Source organism: Cydia strobilella, chromosome 5 (genome assembly GCF_947568885.1).
Source record: "Cydia strobilella chromosome 5, ilCydStro3.1, whole genome shotgun sequence".
Taxonomy (NCBI): Eukaryota; Metazoa; Arthropoda; class Insecta; order Lepidoptera; family Tortricidae; genus Cydia; species Cydia strobilella.
The window spans coordinates 19,829,065-19,847,075 of record NC_086045.1 but is presented as its reverse complement, the minus strand read 5'-3'; the positions used below and the strand labels follow the sequence as shown (position 1 = coordinate 19,847,075).

Genomic DNA, 18,011 nt, shown 5'->3' with positions numbered 1-18,011 from the left:
CGTATTCCGAATGAAAGAAAAGCGACATTTCCATCAAATGATTGTTACCGATATGAGGTTGAGTAAGTATAGCGACGATTTGCGTCTCAAACTTTGCTTAGTGCGAGAGTGAGACGCAATGCACATTACCACATTAGACAAATAAACTGGATAGGTGGAATGCAAACCTAAGAAATGTCCACTCACTCTTGATATGAAAAGATCCAACTTTAAAAAAAAAATGTTTTTTAAGTATTACGAGTTGGCTTAATAAAACACTGTATGGAATTTGTTTTCCGCTCTTTTAACTTATAATAATCAGAAAATCAAACGAAGGGGCATAACTCTACGACCGGTTTGGCCTAGTGGGTAGTGACCCTGCCTGTGAAGCCGATGGTCCTGAGTTCGAATCCCGGCAAGGGCATTTATATGTGTGATGAGCCCAGATATTTGTTCCTGAGTCATGGGTGTTTTCTATGTATTTAAGTATTTATAGCTAAACAATATTAAATTATGTAAAAATATTTTCCATAATACCAATATCCAGGGAGGAAAACGTACTCCACGGTAGTACTATTAGTTATTCTGTGCTTCACGTTTGTATGGAGAGGCGATCGTCCATTTTTCTCTCTTAAGGTTTAGTTGAATGCTACCACAGAATAAATAATAGTACTGCCGTACAGGAAGGAAACTTCCTACAAAAACGAAGTTTGACAGCGGTTCAGGGTCGAATCATGCTGTCCCTTTCTAATATATGGCACTCCCTTTCGGCTATTTAGGGTTGTCAAAATTCAAGTCATTATCTTATCTGTGGTCGTACACGCAAAGGGACGTCAAGTTGTGACAACCCTAATAATTGCTCGGAGCAATGCTGAGACGAACGAAGCCGAGTTTGCCCGATGCGAGGAGTTTCGCACCCCACTTAATATTTGTGACGTTTTCAACCAAAAGGTACCACATTGTCGCTTGTTGATAAGGTTGATGGAAATAGCGCCTTACTGACAAGCGACAATAAGTACCCTTTTGGTTGAAAATGGCACTTTTTTTAATATTATACAAGTTCACATTGATACTTACCATTTTGAGAAATAGGTGGGACCAAGTTGATGTTTGAGGGCTCCGCTCTGGGCTCGTGCCTCAATGAATGGCTCGAGTTGTTCGACTGTGGTACCTGGAGACACAATTAAATAATTTATTTTTAGGGTAAGGGTAAAAACGGGACCCTATTACTAAGACTCCACTGTCCGTCTGTCTGTCACCAGGCTGTATCTCATGAACCGTGATAGCTAGACAGTTGAATTTTTCACAGATGATGTATTTATGTGGCCGCTATAACAACAAATACTAAAAAGTACGGAACCCTCGGTTTATTTGTTTTTTTTTTATCAAGCCGAAACGTCTTAAGCTTAGAATAAATTTAAAAGTGGAAAAAATTCTGCCTTGGGTGAAACTTGAACTCACGGCCTCTGGATCGATACTCCAGCGCGCTGCCAACTGAGCCACCCCCTGAGGCCTGAGGTTTTTTGGACCCGGGTATGTCCTTAAACTACGTCCGGACCCGGGTATAACCTTAAACTACGTCCGAAGGAGAGGTATGGGCACTGTGAATGACATCTCGCTCTGTGCGGATGTCATTCCAGATCTAGAGCAGAGCCCAACTGGGGAAGTACCTCCACCTTACAGAAAACCGCAGCCAAATATCACTAGACCCCTATTAACATTGGGCGGGCCGTATGCTTGTTTGCCACCGACGTAGTATTTAAAAAAAAGAGTAAAAACGGTATATTTTATTTGTTTTGTTGTTTCTGATATCCACACTACAAGCTGTGTTATGTGTTCGTGACGAAGACAAGTGCGTGCGTGAGCTGGCTGGCTTTTGTACCGCCGGCGGGACGAGATTCGTAGGCATAACCCTAGCCGCACACACACGGAATTTTCAATCGGTTTCCGTACGGAATGACAGGACGGGACGTCGCTCTACGAATGTATAGCGCTGTCTCGCTTGCACATGTCATTCCGTACGAAAAATTCCGAACGTCTGCGGTCAGGCTAAATCTAGAGCTGATTGTATAGGCCTGGTACAGGTCGATTTACAAGAGCTGGCACGAATGGAATGTATGAGTGAATGAAAATATCTATGTGTGTATCACATTAACCAATAAAATGTTGGCTCTTCTTTCATACAATGAAAGATTCGTTAATTCAATTCGTGCCAGCTTTCGTGAATCTGAAAATGAGAAGAACCTGTAAATGTCGAAACAAATGTGCCATTCTCAACCAAAAGGGTACTTATTGTCGGTTGTCAACAAGGCGCTATTTCCATATACTTTCATTTTGAAATCAACCTTATCGACTAGCGACAATGTGGTAACCTTTTGGTTGAAAACGTCACAAATGGTGTCACTTACATTGTTATCTTCAGACAGACGATCTTGGGTTTGTCTACGGCGAGCTCGACTTCTCGCGTTCGATTTGGTCCGCGATGCGCTGTTATAAATATTACAATCGTAAAGTAAAATGTTATGAATAGCTCAGCTATGAGGGTGCTAACGCAAAATTATAGTTTTTCTACTCGTCGACTGTAATGGTTGAATTAAGATTTCGTATACCAAAGTGTAATTGGGTACTTTTCTTGTATGGGCTCCCAACTCAACTGTAATATTTATTTCGAAGCGGTTTAGTCAACTATAATGATTATAATGAAATTGACCAATCACAGCTCGCCGCGGTCAAGAGGACAAAACAAAACGATAGCTCAAATTAATTATTTATTTTAGGTTGTATAGTAGAAATAATTTCTTCATAAGTCAGAAACGGGCATGTGACACCCTTAATATAGCAACATCTATAGACTACGAAAACAGCTTAGCGTTGCTTGTTAGTCTCCATTGGCTACGGTGGCCAAAATCCAGAAAAAACTGTCTAAAAATTGAATTTAGCGCGGAGCAGGTACCAGGGCCTCACGAGTTACGAGAAGGTGTCGTTGACCAACCCGCCGGGCCCCGGCGTCGCGGGAAAGGTATCGCGGCTGCTCGTGTATCTTAGTTGTATACTTTTGATTTGTTTACCTATATGGTTCTACTAGTTTAAAGTACCTATTATATTTGTTGACTCGTAGAATAAGTATTGTATACAATGGTGATATAATCAAGCATTTCAATCTCGTACCCAATAAGGCCACGAAGCTTTACTCTACTGAAAAGCTCTCCATTATATGACGATTGTATAAATAACTATTTAATATTGAACTATTCCACGTTATAATCAAGTGTAAATGGCATGTGTGTATGTGTGTCACCTGTCGCTGTCGCTGCAGCAGGCGCTGGCGCGGCGCGACGGCAGCGTGGCGGTGCTGAGGCCTCCCTGCCCGCACACCTACATATCAACATAGAGTAACTTATACTAGAGCGGTACTGTCATAGTAAATTTTGTAACCCCAGTAAATTCACTGCCATCTGTCGACACACTTTAAAACTAAAAATAAATATTTATAAAAATACGATAAAATGTATTTAAATATGGATAAATGATTTTTTTATTTGCATTAATTATTTTTATATGATTTTGACCCATGTTCTTTCACTGGTATGCGTTAAAATTATAAATAACAAACGAAACAGTCAACGCCCTCTATACGAGTGTAGGCCAAAACTAGTGGCGCCATCTGATCGAGAATCAAATTTTCGTGATTTTCGAGGCACGTGTTTTCCTTAGACTGTATCCATCTATTACGGAGTTATATCTATCTTTGATATCAATAATAACATATATTCTATGTGTCATTTTCAAATAAAAGGGTACTTATTGTCGGTTGTCCATAAGGCGCAATTTCCATTATAGTTTCAATTTGAAATCAACCTTATCGACTACCGACAATGTGGTACCTTTTGGTTAAAAACGTCACATATATACACTACATCTACGAGGCAAATGTCTCATGAGTCATGAGATCGACGTAATCCCGAACTTACGTAGCAGTGCATGCATACCTACATCTATAACCAATGACCCAATATTCATAGCGATAGGACAAAAAAAATTCCTTTTCATCACACTTGTTAAAAAAATATCCTATTTCATGCAGGTGTACTGAAGGACAAAGGCCTATATTGTTACCGCGGGAGTTATGATTTCTAAAAAAAGGCTATAACTGACGGTTATAAATTATTTTTGTTGTTTATGCTTAGAAATATTTCATTTGATTAATTTATAGCCGTTTAGAATTATATTCACACAATTTTCAATTGTGGCTGGCTGAATGTCGATGGGTCTGTGGGTGCCTTCGATGCCTAAACTACCAAAAAATTTATTTCAATATGGCGGACGAATGTTTGAAATGTCACCGTAATTAAGAATGATTTCGCTTAAAATTAAGTTTTTTCTTCGCAAGTGTGATGAAAAACATTGTGTGTAACTCCGGGGGTAAGAATATTGTTACTCGACTCTTTAATTCACTCCAGCCTGCGGCTGTCGTACAATATTTCACTTACCCCCCACGTTGCACAATGTACTATTCTCGGATTCACTTAGAACACAGGGATGGCTCCTGGAGCTGGAGTTCGTTAAATAAATATCTCAAAACTGCAAACAAATCTCGAGCATATACTCGTAATAAATGAATGGGCGAGCAATGCGAAGCAGTTTAATAATCCCAGGCTGATAATTCTTATTTTGGCCGAGGTAAATTTTATTTAGTCTAGTCTCAAAAAAATGCTCGATAATAAGAAATGGGTCGCTACGAAGTATATTTAGCGCATATTTGAGAAAGATAGGGAATTTAAAACGAGCTTCACGACTCGGTCAAATGTTACATACCCTGAAGTTGTCGGTGTCTCTGGAGTTTTGAGAGTCCAAAAGTATCTGCTCCGACCGCGAATCGGGCTCTTCTTGTTCACTGAAATAGCATAATTCATTATTTTTTATTATTATTTAAAGCCTTATATCAAAAAGATATAATTATCTGGGGGCACGGTAAGTGCCCCCGCCAAGATGAGCCAAGCGAAGCGCACGGGCACTGCCTACCTTTCTCGAAGCACTGCCTCGTTTATTTGAACCCTCATAACTTGGATTTGGATTACACCAGATAAACAAAATTCTCGGGATATGATGCCAATAGTGGACTTATTAAGGTGGTTCGATTTTCATACAAAATTCAATCAGCTTTAATTAAGTCACTACACAATATTACGACATAAATATTTTTGCATTTATCTACTTTCGAATATTCGTTTGCGCTAAATTAATAGAAAAACTTAGTTTCATACAGAAATCATGTATAAATCAACGTTATCTTTTCATCAATTTTACGTATGTGTGTGTCAAAAATGTCGTGTACTAATACGTTGCGTGCGACGTTGCCACTTCAGGCACAGGCAGTGCCGTGCAGTCCTTCATTGTACATTGTAATTTTCTCGTGCCGATCTTTTTAGAAAATAATTCTCTTTTTCCATAATGCTAGGATAATAAGCAGTGAACAATACCTATATAATGTAATTATTACTGTTTTGGTTGCCGAATAGTCAATGTGTCACTAACTCTAGGTTTTTTTAGGTATTGTGTAAACTGAAGAGGCAATCTTGGAAATAAAATGTTTTCCTTCATTAGCCAGAAAAAATCAGGACATCCTCACTGCAATAAAATAAAAACTTTGCTGGGGTTGAAAATGATGGAATTTTGTATATGAATGAAAAACACAATTATTACTACCAGATGCTACCTTTTTAAAGGAGTGGCCAGACATAGCACAGAGATTTGTGAAGAAATTGGGGGAGGCCTTTGCCCAGCAGTGGGGCACGACTAAAACTAAAACCCCCCAAAAAGAGGGGTGTTATATGTTTGATGACGCCAATGTCTGTCTGACTGTGGCATCGTAGCTCTCCAACGGATAGACTGATTTCGATGCGGTTTTTTTACGTGAAAGCGATTTTCCTTGCAGCCATCCAGCAGTGTGAAGAGTATCAGCTCTGTTCCAAAATGATGTAAGGCATTTTTGTCATGAAATGGATTTTTTGGCATACAAACGTAGGGCTTTTTTCAATTTAAGTTATTTCTCTCTCAAATAAGGTTGGCAATTGTGAAAAGCTTGTATAGAAGGCGCCAGCATAGGTTGTGGGAGTAGGTGCTATTAAGCTTACAGGGATTCAGGTCATAAAATAAAAAAAAACTACACTATTCGTAGTCCTGACAGGCAAACCCTATGCTGGCGACATTTGTAAAATACTTCGAGATGATTATCATCATAGTATCCATAAAAGACCAACCGAATCTTACCTATTGTAGGACTGGTTGATACCAGTAATGATGGAGCCGGTACACGAGTCCGCCATCATCTTCTGACTTTCTGCATTTCCACATAGTACTTTCTGAAAAAAAAAGTGGGAAATAAATTCTAAAATAATTTACTTGCTAGATTGTCCTGCTCTTGTCGTCACTTTTTCTTTAGTATAGTATATGAGATCTATTTCAGTTTATTATTATTACTGGAAGTACCTAGTTCGACCTCGATCTGTGCACAAATTGTACTATAATATTTATTTTTCTACTCGTCGAGTATAATCTGTGTATTACAACTTCACATGCAACACTACAACCTTACTCTTTTCAACGTTGGATAGTCTATGGCACTTCCGACTCGAGCATAAGAATTTTATCGATACGGTTTAGTCAATTATAAAATTTTGAAAATAGAACTTCATACATTTCGAGGAGACTCGATTCAATGCATCTGCTTTGTGATTGGTTGGCCAACAAAAACATTTTATTTTATGTTGTAGCAAAAACAATTGCTTCATAAGTCAGAAACGCGCATGTGACACCCTTCATATAGCAACATCCATACCCTACGAAAACCACTTAGCGTTGCGTTGCTTGTTGTCTCCATAGGCTACGGTGGCCAAAATCGAGAAAAAAACTGTCTTAAAATTGAATTTAGCAAGGAGCAGGTACCAGGGCCTCATGAGTTACGAGGAGGTGTCGTTGACCAACCCGCCGGGGGCGCCGAGCCCGGCGGCCGGGGCATCGGTATGAACTGTATGAAGGTATCGCGGGCCGCGGCAGCTCGCGTATCTTAGCTTTTGGTTTGTTTACCTATATAATTATTATTTTTTTGTCTCGTAGAAAAAGTATTGTATACAATAGTGATATAATCAAGCTTTTCAATCTCGTACCTTAACTTAAGCAACTCAGCAAGCTTCGTTGCTTAAACACGGTACTCGACTGAAAAGCTCTCTATTATATCACGATTGTATAAAATACTATTATTGCACTGGCGGCACTCGGCGGGGCCGGCCGCGTGCCACCCGCTGCTGGTCGACGCCTGCTCGTTCACCATCTCCTGCTTGCGGCTCGTCTCTGAAAGTGTCGGTACCTCCTTGTTGAGTAGCTTGTCCAGTTCGCGCTGTTTGTCGGCGAGCAGCGCACGCAGCTGCAGCTGGCGGCGCTCGGCGGGACCGGCCGCGTGCCACCCGCTGCTGGTCGACGCCTGCTCGTTCACCATCTCCTGCTTGCGGCTCGTCTCTGAAAGTGTCGGTACCTCCTTGTTGAGTAGCTTGTCCAGTTCGCGCTGTTTGTCGGCGAGCAGCGCACGCAGCTGCAGCTGGCGGCGCTCGGCGGGGCCGGCCGCGTGCCACCCGCTGCTGGTCGACGCCTGCTCGTTCACCATCTCCTGCTTGCGGCTCGTCTCTGAAAGTGTCGGTACCTCCTTGTTGAGTAGCTTGTCCAGTTCGCGCTGTTTGTCGGCGAGCAGCGCACGCAGCTGCAGCTGGCGGCGCTCGGCGGGGCCGGCCGCGTGCCACCCGCTGCTGGTCGACGCCTGCTCGTTCACCATCTCCTGCTTGCGGCTCGTCTCTGAAAGTGTCGGTACCTCCTTGTTGAGTAGCTTGTCCAGTTCGCGCTGTTTGTCGGCGAGCAGCGCACGCAGCTGCAGCTGGCGGCGCTCGGCGGGGCCGGCCGCGTGCCACCCGCTGCTGGTCGACGCCTGCTCGTTCACCATCTCCTGCTTGCGGCTCGTCTCTGAAAGTGTCGGTACCTCCTTGTTGAGTAGCTTGTCCAGTTCGCGCTGTTTGTCGGCGAGCAGCGCACGCAGCTGCAGCTGGCGGCGCTCGGCGGGGCCGGCCGCGTGCCACCCGCTGCTGGTCGACGCCTGCTCGTTCACCATCTCCTGCTTGCGGCTCGTCTCTGAAAGTGTCGGTACCTCCTTGTTGAGTAGCTTGTCCAGTTCGCGCTGTTTGTCGGCGAGCAGCGCACGCAGCTGCAGCTGGCGGCGCTCGGCGGGGCCGGCCGCGTGCCACCCGCTGCTGGTCGACGCCTGCTCGTTCACCATCTCCTGCTTGCGGCTCGTCTCTGAAAGTGTCGGTACCTCCTTGTTGAGTAGCTTGTCCAGTTCGCGCTGTTTGTCGGCGAGCAGCGCACGCAGCTGCAGCTGGCGGCGCTCGGCGGGGCCGGCCGCGTGCCACCCGCTGCTGGTCGACGCCTGCTCGTTCACCATCTCCTGCTTGCGGCTCGTCTCTGAAAGTGTCGGTACCTCCTTGTTGAGTAGCTTGTCCAGTTCGCGCTGTTTGTCGGCGAGCAGCGCACGCAGCTGCAGCTGGCGGCGCTCGGCGGGGCCGGCCGCGTGCCACCCGCTGCTGGTCGACGCCTGCTCGTTCACCATCTCCTGCTTGCGGCTCGTCTCTGAAAGTGTCGGTACCTCCTTGTTGAGTAGCTTGTCCAGTTCGCGCTGTTTGTCGGCGAGCAGCGCACGCAGCTGCAGCTGGCGGCGCTCGGCGGGGCCGGCCGCGTGCCACCCGCTGCTGGTCGACGCCTGCTCGTTCACCATCTCCTGCTTGCGGCTCGTCTCTGAAAGTGTCGGTACCTCCTTGTTGAGTAGCTTGTCCAGTTCGCGCTGTTTGTCGGCGAGCAGCGCACGCAGCTGCAGCTGGCGGCGCTCGGCGGGGCCGGCCGCGTGCCACCCGCTGCTGGTCGACGCCTGCTCGTTCACCATCTCCTGCTTGCGGCTCGTCTCTGAAAGTGTCGGTACCTCCTTGTTGAGTAGCTTGTCCAGTTCGCGCTGTTTGTCGGCGAGCAGCGCACGCAGCTGCAGCTGGCGGCGCTCGGCGGGGCCGGCCGCGTGCCACCCGCTGCTGGTCGACGCCTGCTCGTTCACCATCTTCTGCTTGCGGCTCGTCTCTGAAATCAGTTTTTTGTCAACAAAAAATGATACAAGCTTTTATCGCTGACTGAATTTTTCTTTCAACAGTCAACCACAGTTGAAACTGTCTGATGTGATTTTTTGGATCAAACCTTAATTTGATAAACAAAAGGCATAGTTTCTTTTATGCAGTTCTACTTATATGGTCGGAGTTGTTACCTCCGAATTAGCTGTTACATGAATTGGAACCATATAAGTTTATACCAAAAGGTTTGAGCCGAAAAAATCACCTCAGAATTTTTGTATTATAGTACTTATCGAGGCAATTCTAACAAACCCAAATACAATAGGTTGCGGTCGTTGCGGTGATCTATTACAGAGTCCGTATGGCCGCCTCCGGTCTGCATCATGAGATCAGCTTGACGGCATATTGCATTGTCACTTAACTTACATAATTAAGTAATAATTCAGCTCAATCGAATAATAGAAAGTGGGACTAATTTTTATTTACCCTGCAAGATTTGATTATAGACAAGTCCTGGGAATGGCTCTCTGGGTATAATATAAAGAGAGAATTACACGGAGGAAGAGCCGCGTGCACAAGTAGTTTTAATAAACTCACCCTTATTGGAGAGCATGTCTTTGATACGAGTTCTCTCGCCGACAATCTTCTCCGTCTCCATGCGAAGTTCTTGAGCTAACTCTTGCAAAGACGCAATATTCGACTCGTGGCCTGTAAAGATAAAACAAGATCAAATGTATCATACATAACTAACGAGTGTAAAGGACTCGCTCAGGAAGCATCCTCGAATCCTGGCAGGGTCGCCATGTAGTGTGGGACATTAATTAAGAAAAGCGATAGGTAATAAGCACGGCTTTATTCTAGATATTGTTCCTAAGTAATAATAATCTAGGCTATGTGAGAGTGTGCGTGGCTTGTGCGCACAACACTCTGTTTAAGCTTTTTTCATTCATCGATCGAACTTGTTGGCTAGTTCTGCTCGTCGGTGAACTCACTCATCTGCTGCGGGTGCGGCATGTGCTGCGGCTGCGGCATGTGCTGCTGCTGCTGCAAGTGCGGCATGTGCTGCTGCTGCTGCTGCATGTGCTGCTGCTGCTGCAAGTGCTGCTGCTCGTGCTGCTCGTTGGTGAACTTGTGCCGCTGCGGCAGAGAGTTGCGCACGCGACAGACGCTACCGTCGTTGGACCAGCCGCCGATACTGCCGCCGCCTTCCGATTTACTGTAAAAGAATCCCATCAAAAACGTAACACGTAATAAGTTTTTATTTTAAATGTTGATACAAGTTAGCGCTGACTGTAATTATCTTTTCTTTCAACAGTACTAATGCTCTCTGAAGAATTGTTGATGCCAACGCAATGGCCGCTTTCACGTCACCGCTCACCGTCGGCAGGGTGTTTATCCTCACACCCTAGAACCCAAAATGGTCGTGGATTGTGCGATTTAAAAGGAATTTCCTCCCGCGGATGCTCCGGCTATGGAATGAGCTCCCTGCAGAGTTTTTCCCGAAGGGCTACAGTAAGGAGTTCTTCAAAAAAGGAGTGTACAGGTTTTTAAAGGGTCGGCAACGCGATGTAACACCAATGGAGTTGCAGGCGTTCATATGCTAAGGTATTTTTTTTTTAGTTTAAACAGAGATATCTCACTTGTCGTTTATATTAGAGTGACTAGGCATCTGGAAGGAATCGTCGTGCGCCCCGGACAAATGGTCCGATTCGTAGTTTTCCACTGACCGCATCAGATCTGAAAACACACTGTGCGTTAATATCATCGTACACTCATATAAGAATTTTATTCAACTATTACTAGCTATGTATATCCGCCAGTTTTTAAAATTTCCGAATCTAAACCGACCATTTAATAATATCGACATAACGAATTTCACGAGAATCGGTATCGGTTGACAAATGTGAATTGTAGAGGAGAACAGAAGGTCGTATGTCCTGCTGTTTTCTAGTCCGGTTACGTTACAAGTTCGAAACACATTATGCGTCAGATTATAAATAAATAATAAATAAATATTATAGGACATATTACACGAATTGACTAAGCCCCACGGTAAGCTCAAGAAGGATTACTTATATAATTATAAAATAACATACCTTTAGTCTTCTGGAGAGCTGTTTTTATAGCTTTGATTTCCATGAGCTTAAAAGGGTCTTCGTTTTTTATATTACCTCCCGATTTGTTACCTGTAACATAACGAATATCAATACAAAGCGAATGAAACATTTATAAGTTTATTTATACCTAGGTAAGCATGAATTTTTTTTATTGTTCATGAATAAATATTGTTGACATTGAACATTGAACCATTGCACTGGCAGTCGCCGTGGCCGACACACAAGCTGCGTAGGTACTATTAAATTGTTTTAAAGATGTAGGTAATGTTTTTTATGACACATTTATAGTTAGATATCTACCTAAGATACCTAAGTATTTGAAAGAAGCGTCGGCAACCCTAGCGTTGTGCCGGTGCGCGCGGTGCGGGGAGCGGCGCGCTGAAGGTCACTCCATTGTATTTTTGTGTAGGTATCAAAACGGTAGGTATTTGCGTTTTCTTTGAGAGATAAGTATCTGTTCGTAAGAACCATTATATAATCTGTGGTTTAGTTGTAGCTTAGTTTTAAGTCAGGTACCCACTGTTAATCATCATCATGGCTTGCCGTGGCATTATCCTTTTTAGCAGCTAGTTTGTGTTGTATGTGTTATTTTTTAATACAGTTGCTCAAAAAGTGGTACTTTTTGTGGCTGCGTAGCGTGCGAGAAGCTCAATTTCTCGAACTAGTGCTTTTTACTTTTTAGTTCCAAACTATACTTTCGAAACGCAGTTTTTATGTACCTATAATTTAGCTTGAGCAGGTACTGGGGCCTCACTCGTTACTCCTCGGTGTCGTTGAGCAACCCGCGCCGGGCCCGCGGCGGCCGCGGCCGGGGCGCGCACGAGTATGAAGGTATCGCGGGCTGCGGCAGCTCAACTATCAAGGGCTGTATAGGTACTTTTGGTTTTGGTTTGGTTTGGTGGTATGATTCTACTAATGATATATTAATTTATTATTTTTTCGCAATTGTATTAAAAAACGTCGTTTACAACACGTGTGAAATGTCTTTTCACACTAGTTGTAAAATGTACTATTAAAGTATTGTCAAATGTTTATGATGTTAAATAAATGTATTTCAGAGATTTGCTAAGTTTAAAATAAAGGCGGTAAGATATGTACATTTCCTTGTTGGCTCGTCGGCGCTGTCCTCTCCAGAGCTCGAGTATGTGTTGTTGGAGCCGAGATGCGTCGCCATCTGCAGCTTTTGAAACTCTGACACCTGGACATGTAGGGTGAAACATACGATTATCATGTTACCTCTAGTGTGGTTATTAAAGCAAACAGACAGGTTAGGCTACTCGGAAGTTTTTCTTTCCTGTAGAATATTTTCTAAAACTAGGCAATCCGGTGGGACAGCGTTGTATGGACGCCCGGCCTAGGTCCGGATCGGATAGGTCTCGAAATTAATAGAGGCGAAAAGAACGAATGATAAATGAAATCATACACTACCTGCGTAACATAGTGTGGAGTTAGAATTCCAAATTTAAAATGGCCTCACAATTAAGAGTCACCGGCAAGCTCGGCCGAATGGGGTTGGCAACTGTCAAAGGTTTGCAGAGATGGCGCCATCATAGCTTGCCCCTTTTTCTATGAGATTTGGCTTAAAGGGCTGGCATCCAGGGCATTAAGAAAACAAAAATTTGACACAGTTCTAGGGATTGACAGGGCAAGCTATGCTGGCGCTATCTGCTACGGTAGTACTATTAGTTATTCTGTGTATCTGCTAAACATTTCGACCTGCCAACCCCATTACACCTTCCCATACAAACGTAGTTCCGCTCTCATTTTAAAACTAGTACGTGTTGGATTGTAATGAAACTTTGCACATACATTGACATGAGGTATATCTAGGTCTGAAATTAGTTTATATAGCTCCAGTTTATAAAACAAACGAAATAGAGCAAAAACATGTTTTGTATGAAATACTTAAATTCGTTGTATTATTTTAACTATGGTGTCTGAAGCTACATGAACTAATTACAGACATAGATATACCTTATCCTATTGTAAGTGCAAAGTTTCAGAGCAATCTAGCTAGTCGTTTTAAAATGAGAGCGGAACTACGTTTGTATGGAGAACCGAGCTTGCTTTAATAGGAATTAAAGACAGCTGTCCGCTTGTATTATGAGATGTATAATTTTATGCGACGAGTCCCAGTTGGTTTTTGAATTTAAAAACTCTTATCTATTATTTAATAAAAGTTAAAAATAAATGTTCGAATCGAATCTTTACAGGTTCTTAGAGCCAGTCGGCATTTGGCCCCTTGGCCACGAGTCCGACATATCCATCCTAGTTCCCCGGCTAGGCGAAATGCCTAAATACATTACCCCACGTAAAAAAAAAAAACAAAAGAGGATAAAATTCCAGAACAGCTCGGGCATTGTGGAACTCTGACAAGACCTCAAATATGACCCAATGGGAATTGTGCGAGTGTTTGGACACATAGAATTGTGCGAGTGTTTGGACACATAGAATTGTGCGAGTGTTTGGACACATAGAATTGTGCGAGTGTTTGAACACATAGAATGGTGCGTGTTTGGAGACATAGAATAGGGATGATGACACATGTTGAATTTTATAACAAAATCTAGTTACATAGATAGCAAATGTGTAATTTATCACAATAATGTAGATATTAAAATAATATATGGAAATAATACAAAAATACAGGACTTGAAAGTTTCAAAATTTAAGTAATTTTTCAACTTCCAAAAAGGAAAAAATTAAGGGTACCATTCCTTACATTATATCCAAAAAAATGTTGTACAGCAACTATACACATAAACGCAATATTTCACCGACAAAAAAGCAATTTTCTTATTTTGCCCATACATACAAAATGGGCTCTCAGTGAACTTGACGTCACGTTCACTTATCGTTTTGTTAGAAGCGTTTCGCGAGTGAAGTACAACTGACGGACTTTAAAATAAACCTGATCGATTGATACTATTAATGAAAATTTGTCATCCAGCCTTATGTGCGAGTGTTTGGACACATAGTTGTGCGAGTGTTTGGACACATAGAATTGTGCGAGTGTTTAGACACATAGAATTGTGCGAGTGTTTGGACAAGAGGTTTGGACTTTGAACACATAGAATTTTATTTTAATGAAAACTTATATTGATCAATCCCAACTTTTTCTAATAGCGAAAAATTGGGTATATTCAAAGTTGCGGGCGGAGTATATTTACGGAGAAGGGATAACACTCAGTGTAATAACTGGTAACTGTTAGTATAATGGAACGTTTTTCGAAGTCAAAAATGAACTGAGAGCTTCGGCTGTGTATATTCGGTCTTGGTTGGATACATACGAGGTTCTCCATGTGCTGTTTCTTGAGCTGCAGCTCGCGCAGCTTGGCCTGCAGCGCGCGGCCGCGCTCCGTCAGCAGCGCGTCCTCCGCGTCGCTGTTCGCGCCCAACGCCTCCTGGCCATCATTAATATTATAATGTTCATTCATTATACAAGTTCAACGACACATAATTAATGAAAAACGTGAAATCCGCAACTGTTTTACGGTGCGAGAACCTGTCGTCCTGGTTGTGTCCGTTGTCCGTGTTCGCTGTTGACGCCACTCTCTGTCTCGTTCGTGAGTTGGCCGTGGTGTCCACTCGTTATATCACTTACCTCGCTGCTGGCGATGTTCGCGTCGCGGTGCGAGAACCTGTCGTCCTGGTTGTGTCCGTTGTCCGTGTTCGCTGTTGACGCCACTCTCTGTCTCGTTCGTGAGTTGGCCGTGGTGTCCACTCGTTATATCACTTACCTCGCTGCTGGCGATGTTCGCGTCGCGGTGCGAGAACCTGTCGTCCTGGTTGTGTCCGTTGTCCGTGTTCGCTGTTGACGCCACTCTCTGTCTCGTTCGTGAGTTGGCCGTGGTGTCCACTCGTTATATCACTTACCTCGCTGCTGGCGATGTTCGCGTCGCGGTGCGAGAACCTGTCGTCCTGGTTGTGTCCGTTGTCCGTGTTCGCTGTTGACGCCACTCTCTGTCTCGTTCGTGAGTTGGCCGTGGTGTCCACTCGTTATATCACTCACCTCGCTGCTCGCGATGTTCGCGTCGCGGTGCGAGAACCTGTCGTCCTGGTTGTGTCCGTTGTCCGTGTTCGCTGTTGACGCCACTCTCTGTCTCGTTCGTGAGTTGGCCGTGGTGTCCACTCGTTATATCACTTACCTCGCTGCTGGCGATGTTCGCGTCGCGGTGCGAGAACCTGTCGTCCTGGTTGTGTCCGTTGTCCGTGTTCGCTGTTGACGCCACTCTCTGTCTCGTTCGTGAGTTGGCCGTGGTGTCCACTCGTTATATCACTCACCTCGCTGCTCGCGATGTTCGCGTCGCGGTGCGAGAACCTGTCGTCCTGGTTGTGTCCGTGTTCGCTGTTCGCGCGGCTCGCGACGTTCTCGTTCGAATGGGGCAGTGTCGTGGCCACCCCGATTTGGTTCGCGGCGTACATGCGATTGTAGTTGCCGTTCATTTGGTGATTCTGGAGATTATTATTTTGAATTAACACTTGGCATTACCGAATGTGTAATATCTGACGAGGAAGGACTGTTTGTCATATTAACAATCATAAAAGCAGATCGGGCGCAATAAAACAATTACATAAAAACTAGAAAATATATATCTACTGTCATTGACCGACGTCAAAATTTACGTAAGTTCATTTAGTTTACAGGGTATTCCGTCCAAGATACCCGTGATAATGATAAATACCTGTATGCCACCAAAGTTGTCATGGGAAGTCGACGGAAGGGCTTCTTGAGACTGTCGCTCTCGGTTGATTTCCTCTAATTGTTGTTTGGCTTCCTCCTAGGATAGAAATAGTAGAAAGGTTAGGAAATAAGGTTGAATCTCTTTTGTTAAAATTAAACCATGTGGGTCAAAACAAAAACAGCTCTATTCGAATTTACAATGGTTCAAATTTAATTGGAGTAATTTAATACAAAAGACCCTTTAGAAATGTAATTTTATATCTAATAATAACAAATATTTAAAAAAAACATGTAATAACCTGGTACTTGATTAGTCTCTTCTGCTGTTGCTTTAAAGCGGTCAAACGGCGTTGAGACAGCTCCATTTTGTTTTTTATCTCATTCTGCCAAAGTTCACTCTCGCTATAAGCTGAACCGTTACTCTGAACTGATACGGGTCGAACCACCACATCCTGCCAAACATTAAAAAACATTGAAAAAAAAAAAAAACTTTTCAGTTGTAAAGGGGTGAATTAACTATTTCTTGCGACAATAGTAGCACAGTTTGTATACAAAAACCCTTGTAACAAACTATTAAGTACTTTCTAAGGTTATCTTCGCCCCAGTCTCACTATGGCGTACTTGATTTTAGAAAAAGAGGACAGGCTATTCCACGTTGTTTAATTTTAATGCCATAAAACCAGGGTTTAAAGAGTGACCCAGGTGACCATAATCATGGCAACGAGTGACAAAAAAAGTTGATTCACCCACAGATAAATATAGAAAAACTAGGTAAGCTCTGTTAGAAGGGCTAACTAAAGCTAATTTAAAACCGTTAGACTCTATAAGTAGGCTAGGAAGCAAAAAATCTTTCACACAGTAGACAGTTACAAATGGCTGTTGGTGATTATGAAAGGAATAGTAATAGAGATGGTTATTTTCTGGTTTGAGTTTTACATCCACATGCTACGGATTGTTCGTCATGACAAACACACTTTTACAGCAAACATCAACAGTAACCTGATCCTCAATGTTACTGCAGTTTTTATTTTTCATTTCTTCTATGATCGCTACTTTTTCTACGCACGAAATAATATTTTTACGCAGCACCTCATTCAAGTGACGGTCGTGTGTTATTTCCTCGCACGGAATGCTTTCAATTTCTTTGATTTCCACTGTATCGTCTTCGGGGTAGTTACGTGCCGACGGTACGGGCGCGGTGGGTGCATCGCCTAAGTCGCTCGCTGGTATTAGATGATCACTACAATTCTTCACACTTTGCAAGCTTTTATTCAACTGTTCATTCTCTAGATTAGTGACTTTCTTTAGTGTGGTACATTCAGCAGTACCATCTTGTTTGCTTGCGTTGCTCGGCTCATCCTCTTTGATTTCAGTGGGCAGTTCTTTGTCAACCACCGCCTCGTTCACCGCCGCCGCAGCGTCTGCTTCTTCGGCAGGTACCTCCACATTATCCGGTTCCTCATTCAACACTTTCTCTAGTTTCGTCTCACTCTCTTTCAATTTCATTACCATCTCTACCAGTTCGTCATATTCTTCTTTCGTATGCTCAATATAAGCCTAAATTAGAAATTTGATAAAATAAATTTGGCTTATGTGTTCTAATTACTATTTGTAGCTATGGCTTCTACGATTATTGTACGGTATCAGTGGCAAGCGTGTAGCGGAGCGTTCGGCGTGGCGTCGAGCAGCACTGAGGCCGTTCGCATACTTTTGCATTTGTTTACTACGAACGCTCCGCCCCGCTGCACGCTAACGCAGTTTGCTCATTAATTTTATAAAAAATGTAACATTAACTTATATTTAGGTCTCACCTCGTCCTCAGAGTTGCGCATGGTGTCGACGAGAGACGACGTGACCCGGATGTACTCGCGGATCTGGCCGAGCCGCCGCTCCACGGCCGCGGTGTCGGGGCAGGCCGCCACTATTGCCTCCCCTAACGCCCTGGCTGATTCCCTGTGAACCTAAAAGGTTCAAGAGTGTCAGTTCTTTCTTTATTTATCTGCAAACCACTTTGATTTATTCTTATTGCAACTGTAAATATCTGACACTGAATCAAGTAATTCTGGAAATAATGAAAAT

At 43.4% G+C, this 18,011-nt stretch overlaps 1 protein-coding gene across 1 annotated transcript in view; it reads right to left on the bottom strand.

The window, feature by feature from the left end:
* The window catches only part of LOC134741589 (uncharacterized), a 34,079-nt gene that overhangs the window by 11,742 nt on the left and 4,326 nt on the right, over positions 1–18,011 (bottom strand). The window contains exons 6-22 of the mRNA XM_063674425.1: positions 17,744–17,893; positions 16,932–17,489; positions 16,232–16,384; positions 15,934–16,029; positions 15,533–15,703; positions 14,539–14,652; positions 12,347–12,446; positions 11,228–11,317; positions 10,772–10,868; positions 10,124–10,347; positions 9,729–9,839; positions 8,996–9,144; positions 6,250–6,341; positions 4,795–4,873; positions 3,278–3,354; positions 2,388–2,466; positions 1,057–1,150 (exon numbers count right to left, since the gene is read on the bottom strand). Coding sequence (XP_063530495.1) covers positions 1,057–1,150; positions 2,388–2,466; positions 3,278–3,354; positions 4,795–4,873; positions 6,250–6,341; positions 8,996–9,144; positions 9,729–9,839; positions 10,124–10,347; positions 10,772–10,868; positions 11,228–11,317; positions 12,347–12,446; positions 14,539–14,652; positions 15,533–15,703; positions 15,934–16,029; positions 16,232–16,384; positions 16,932–17,489; positions 17,744–17,893 — 2,434 coding nt within the window. The remainder of the gene's footprint in view (positions 1–1,056; positions 1,151–2,387; positions 2,467–3,277; positions 3,355–4,794; positions 4,874–6,249; positions 6,342–8,995; positions 9,145–9,728; positions 9,840–10,123; positions 10,348–10,771; positions 10,869–11,227; positions 11,318–12,346; positions 12,447–14,538; positions 14,653–15,532; positions 15,704–15,933; positions 16,030–16,231; positions 16,385–16,931; positions 17,490–17,743; positions 17,894–18,011) is intronic.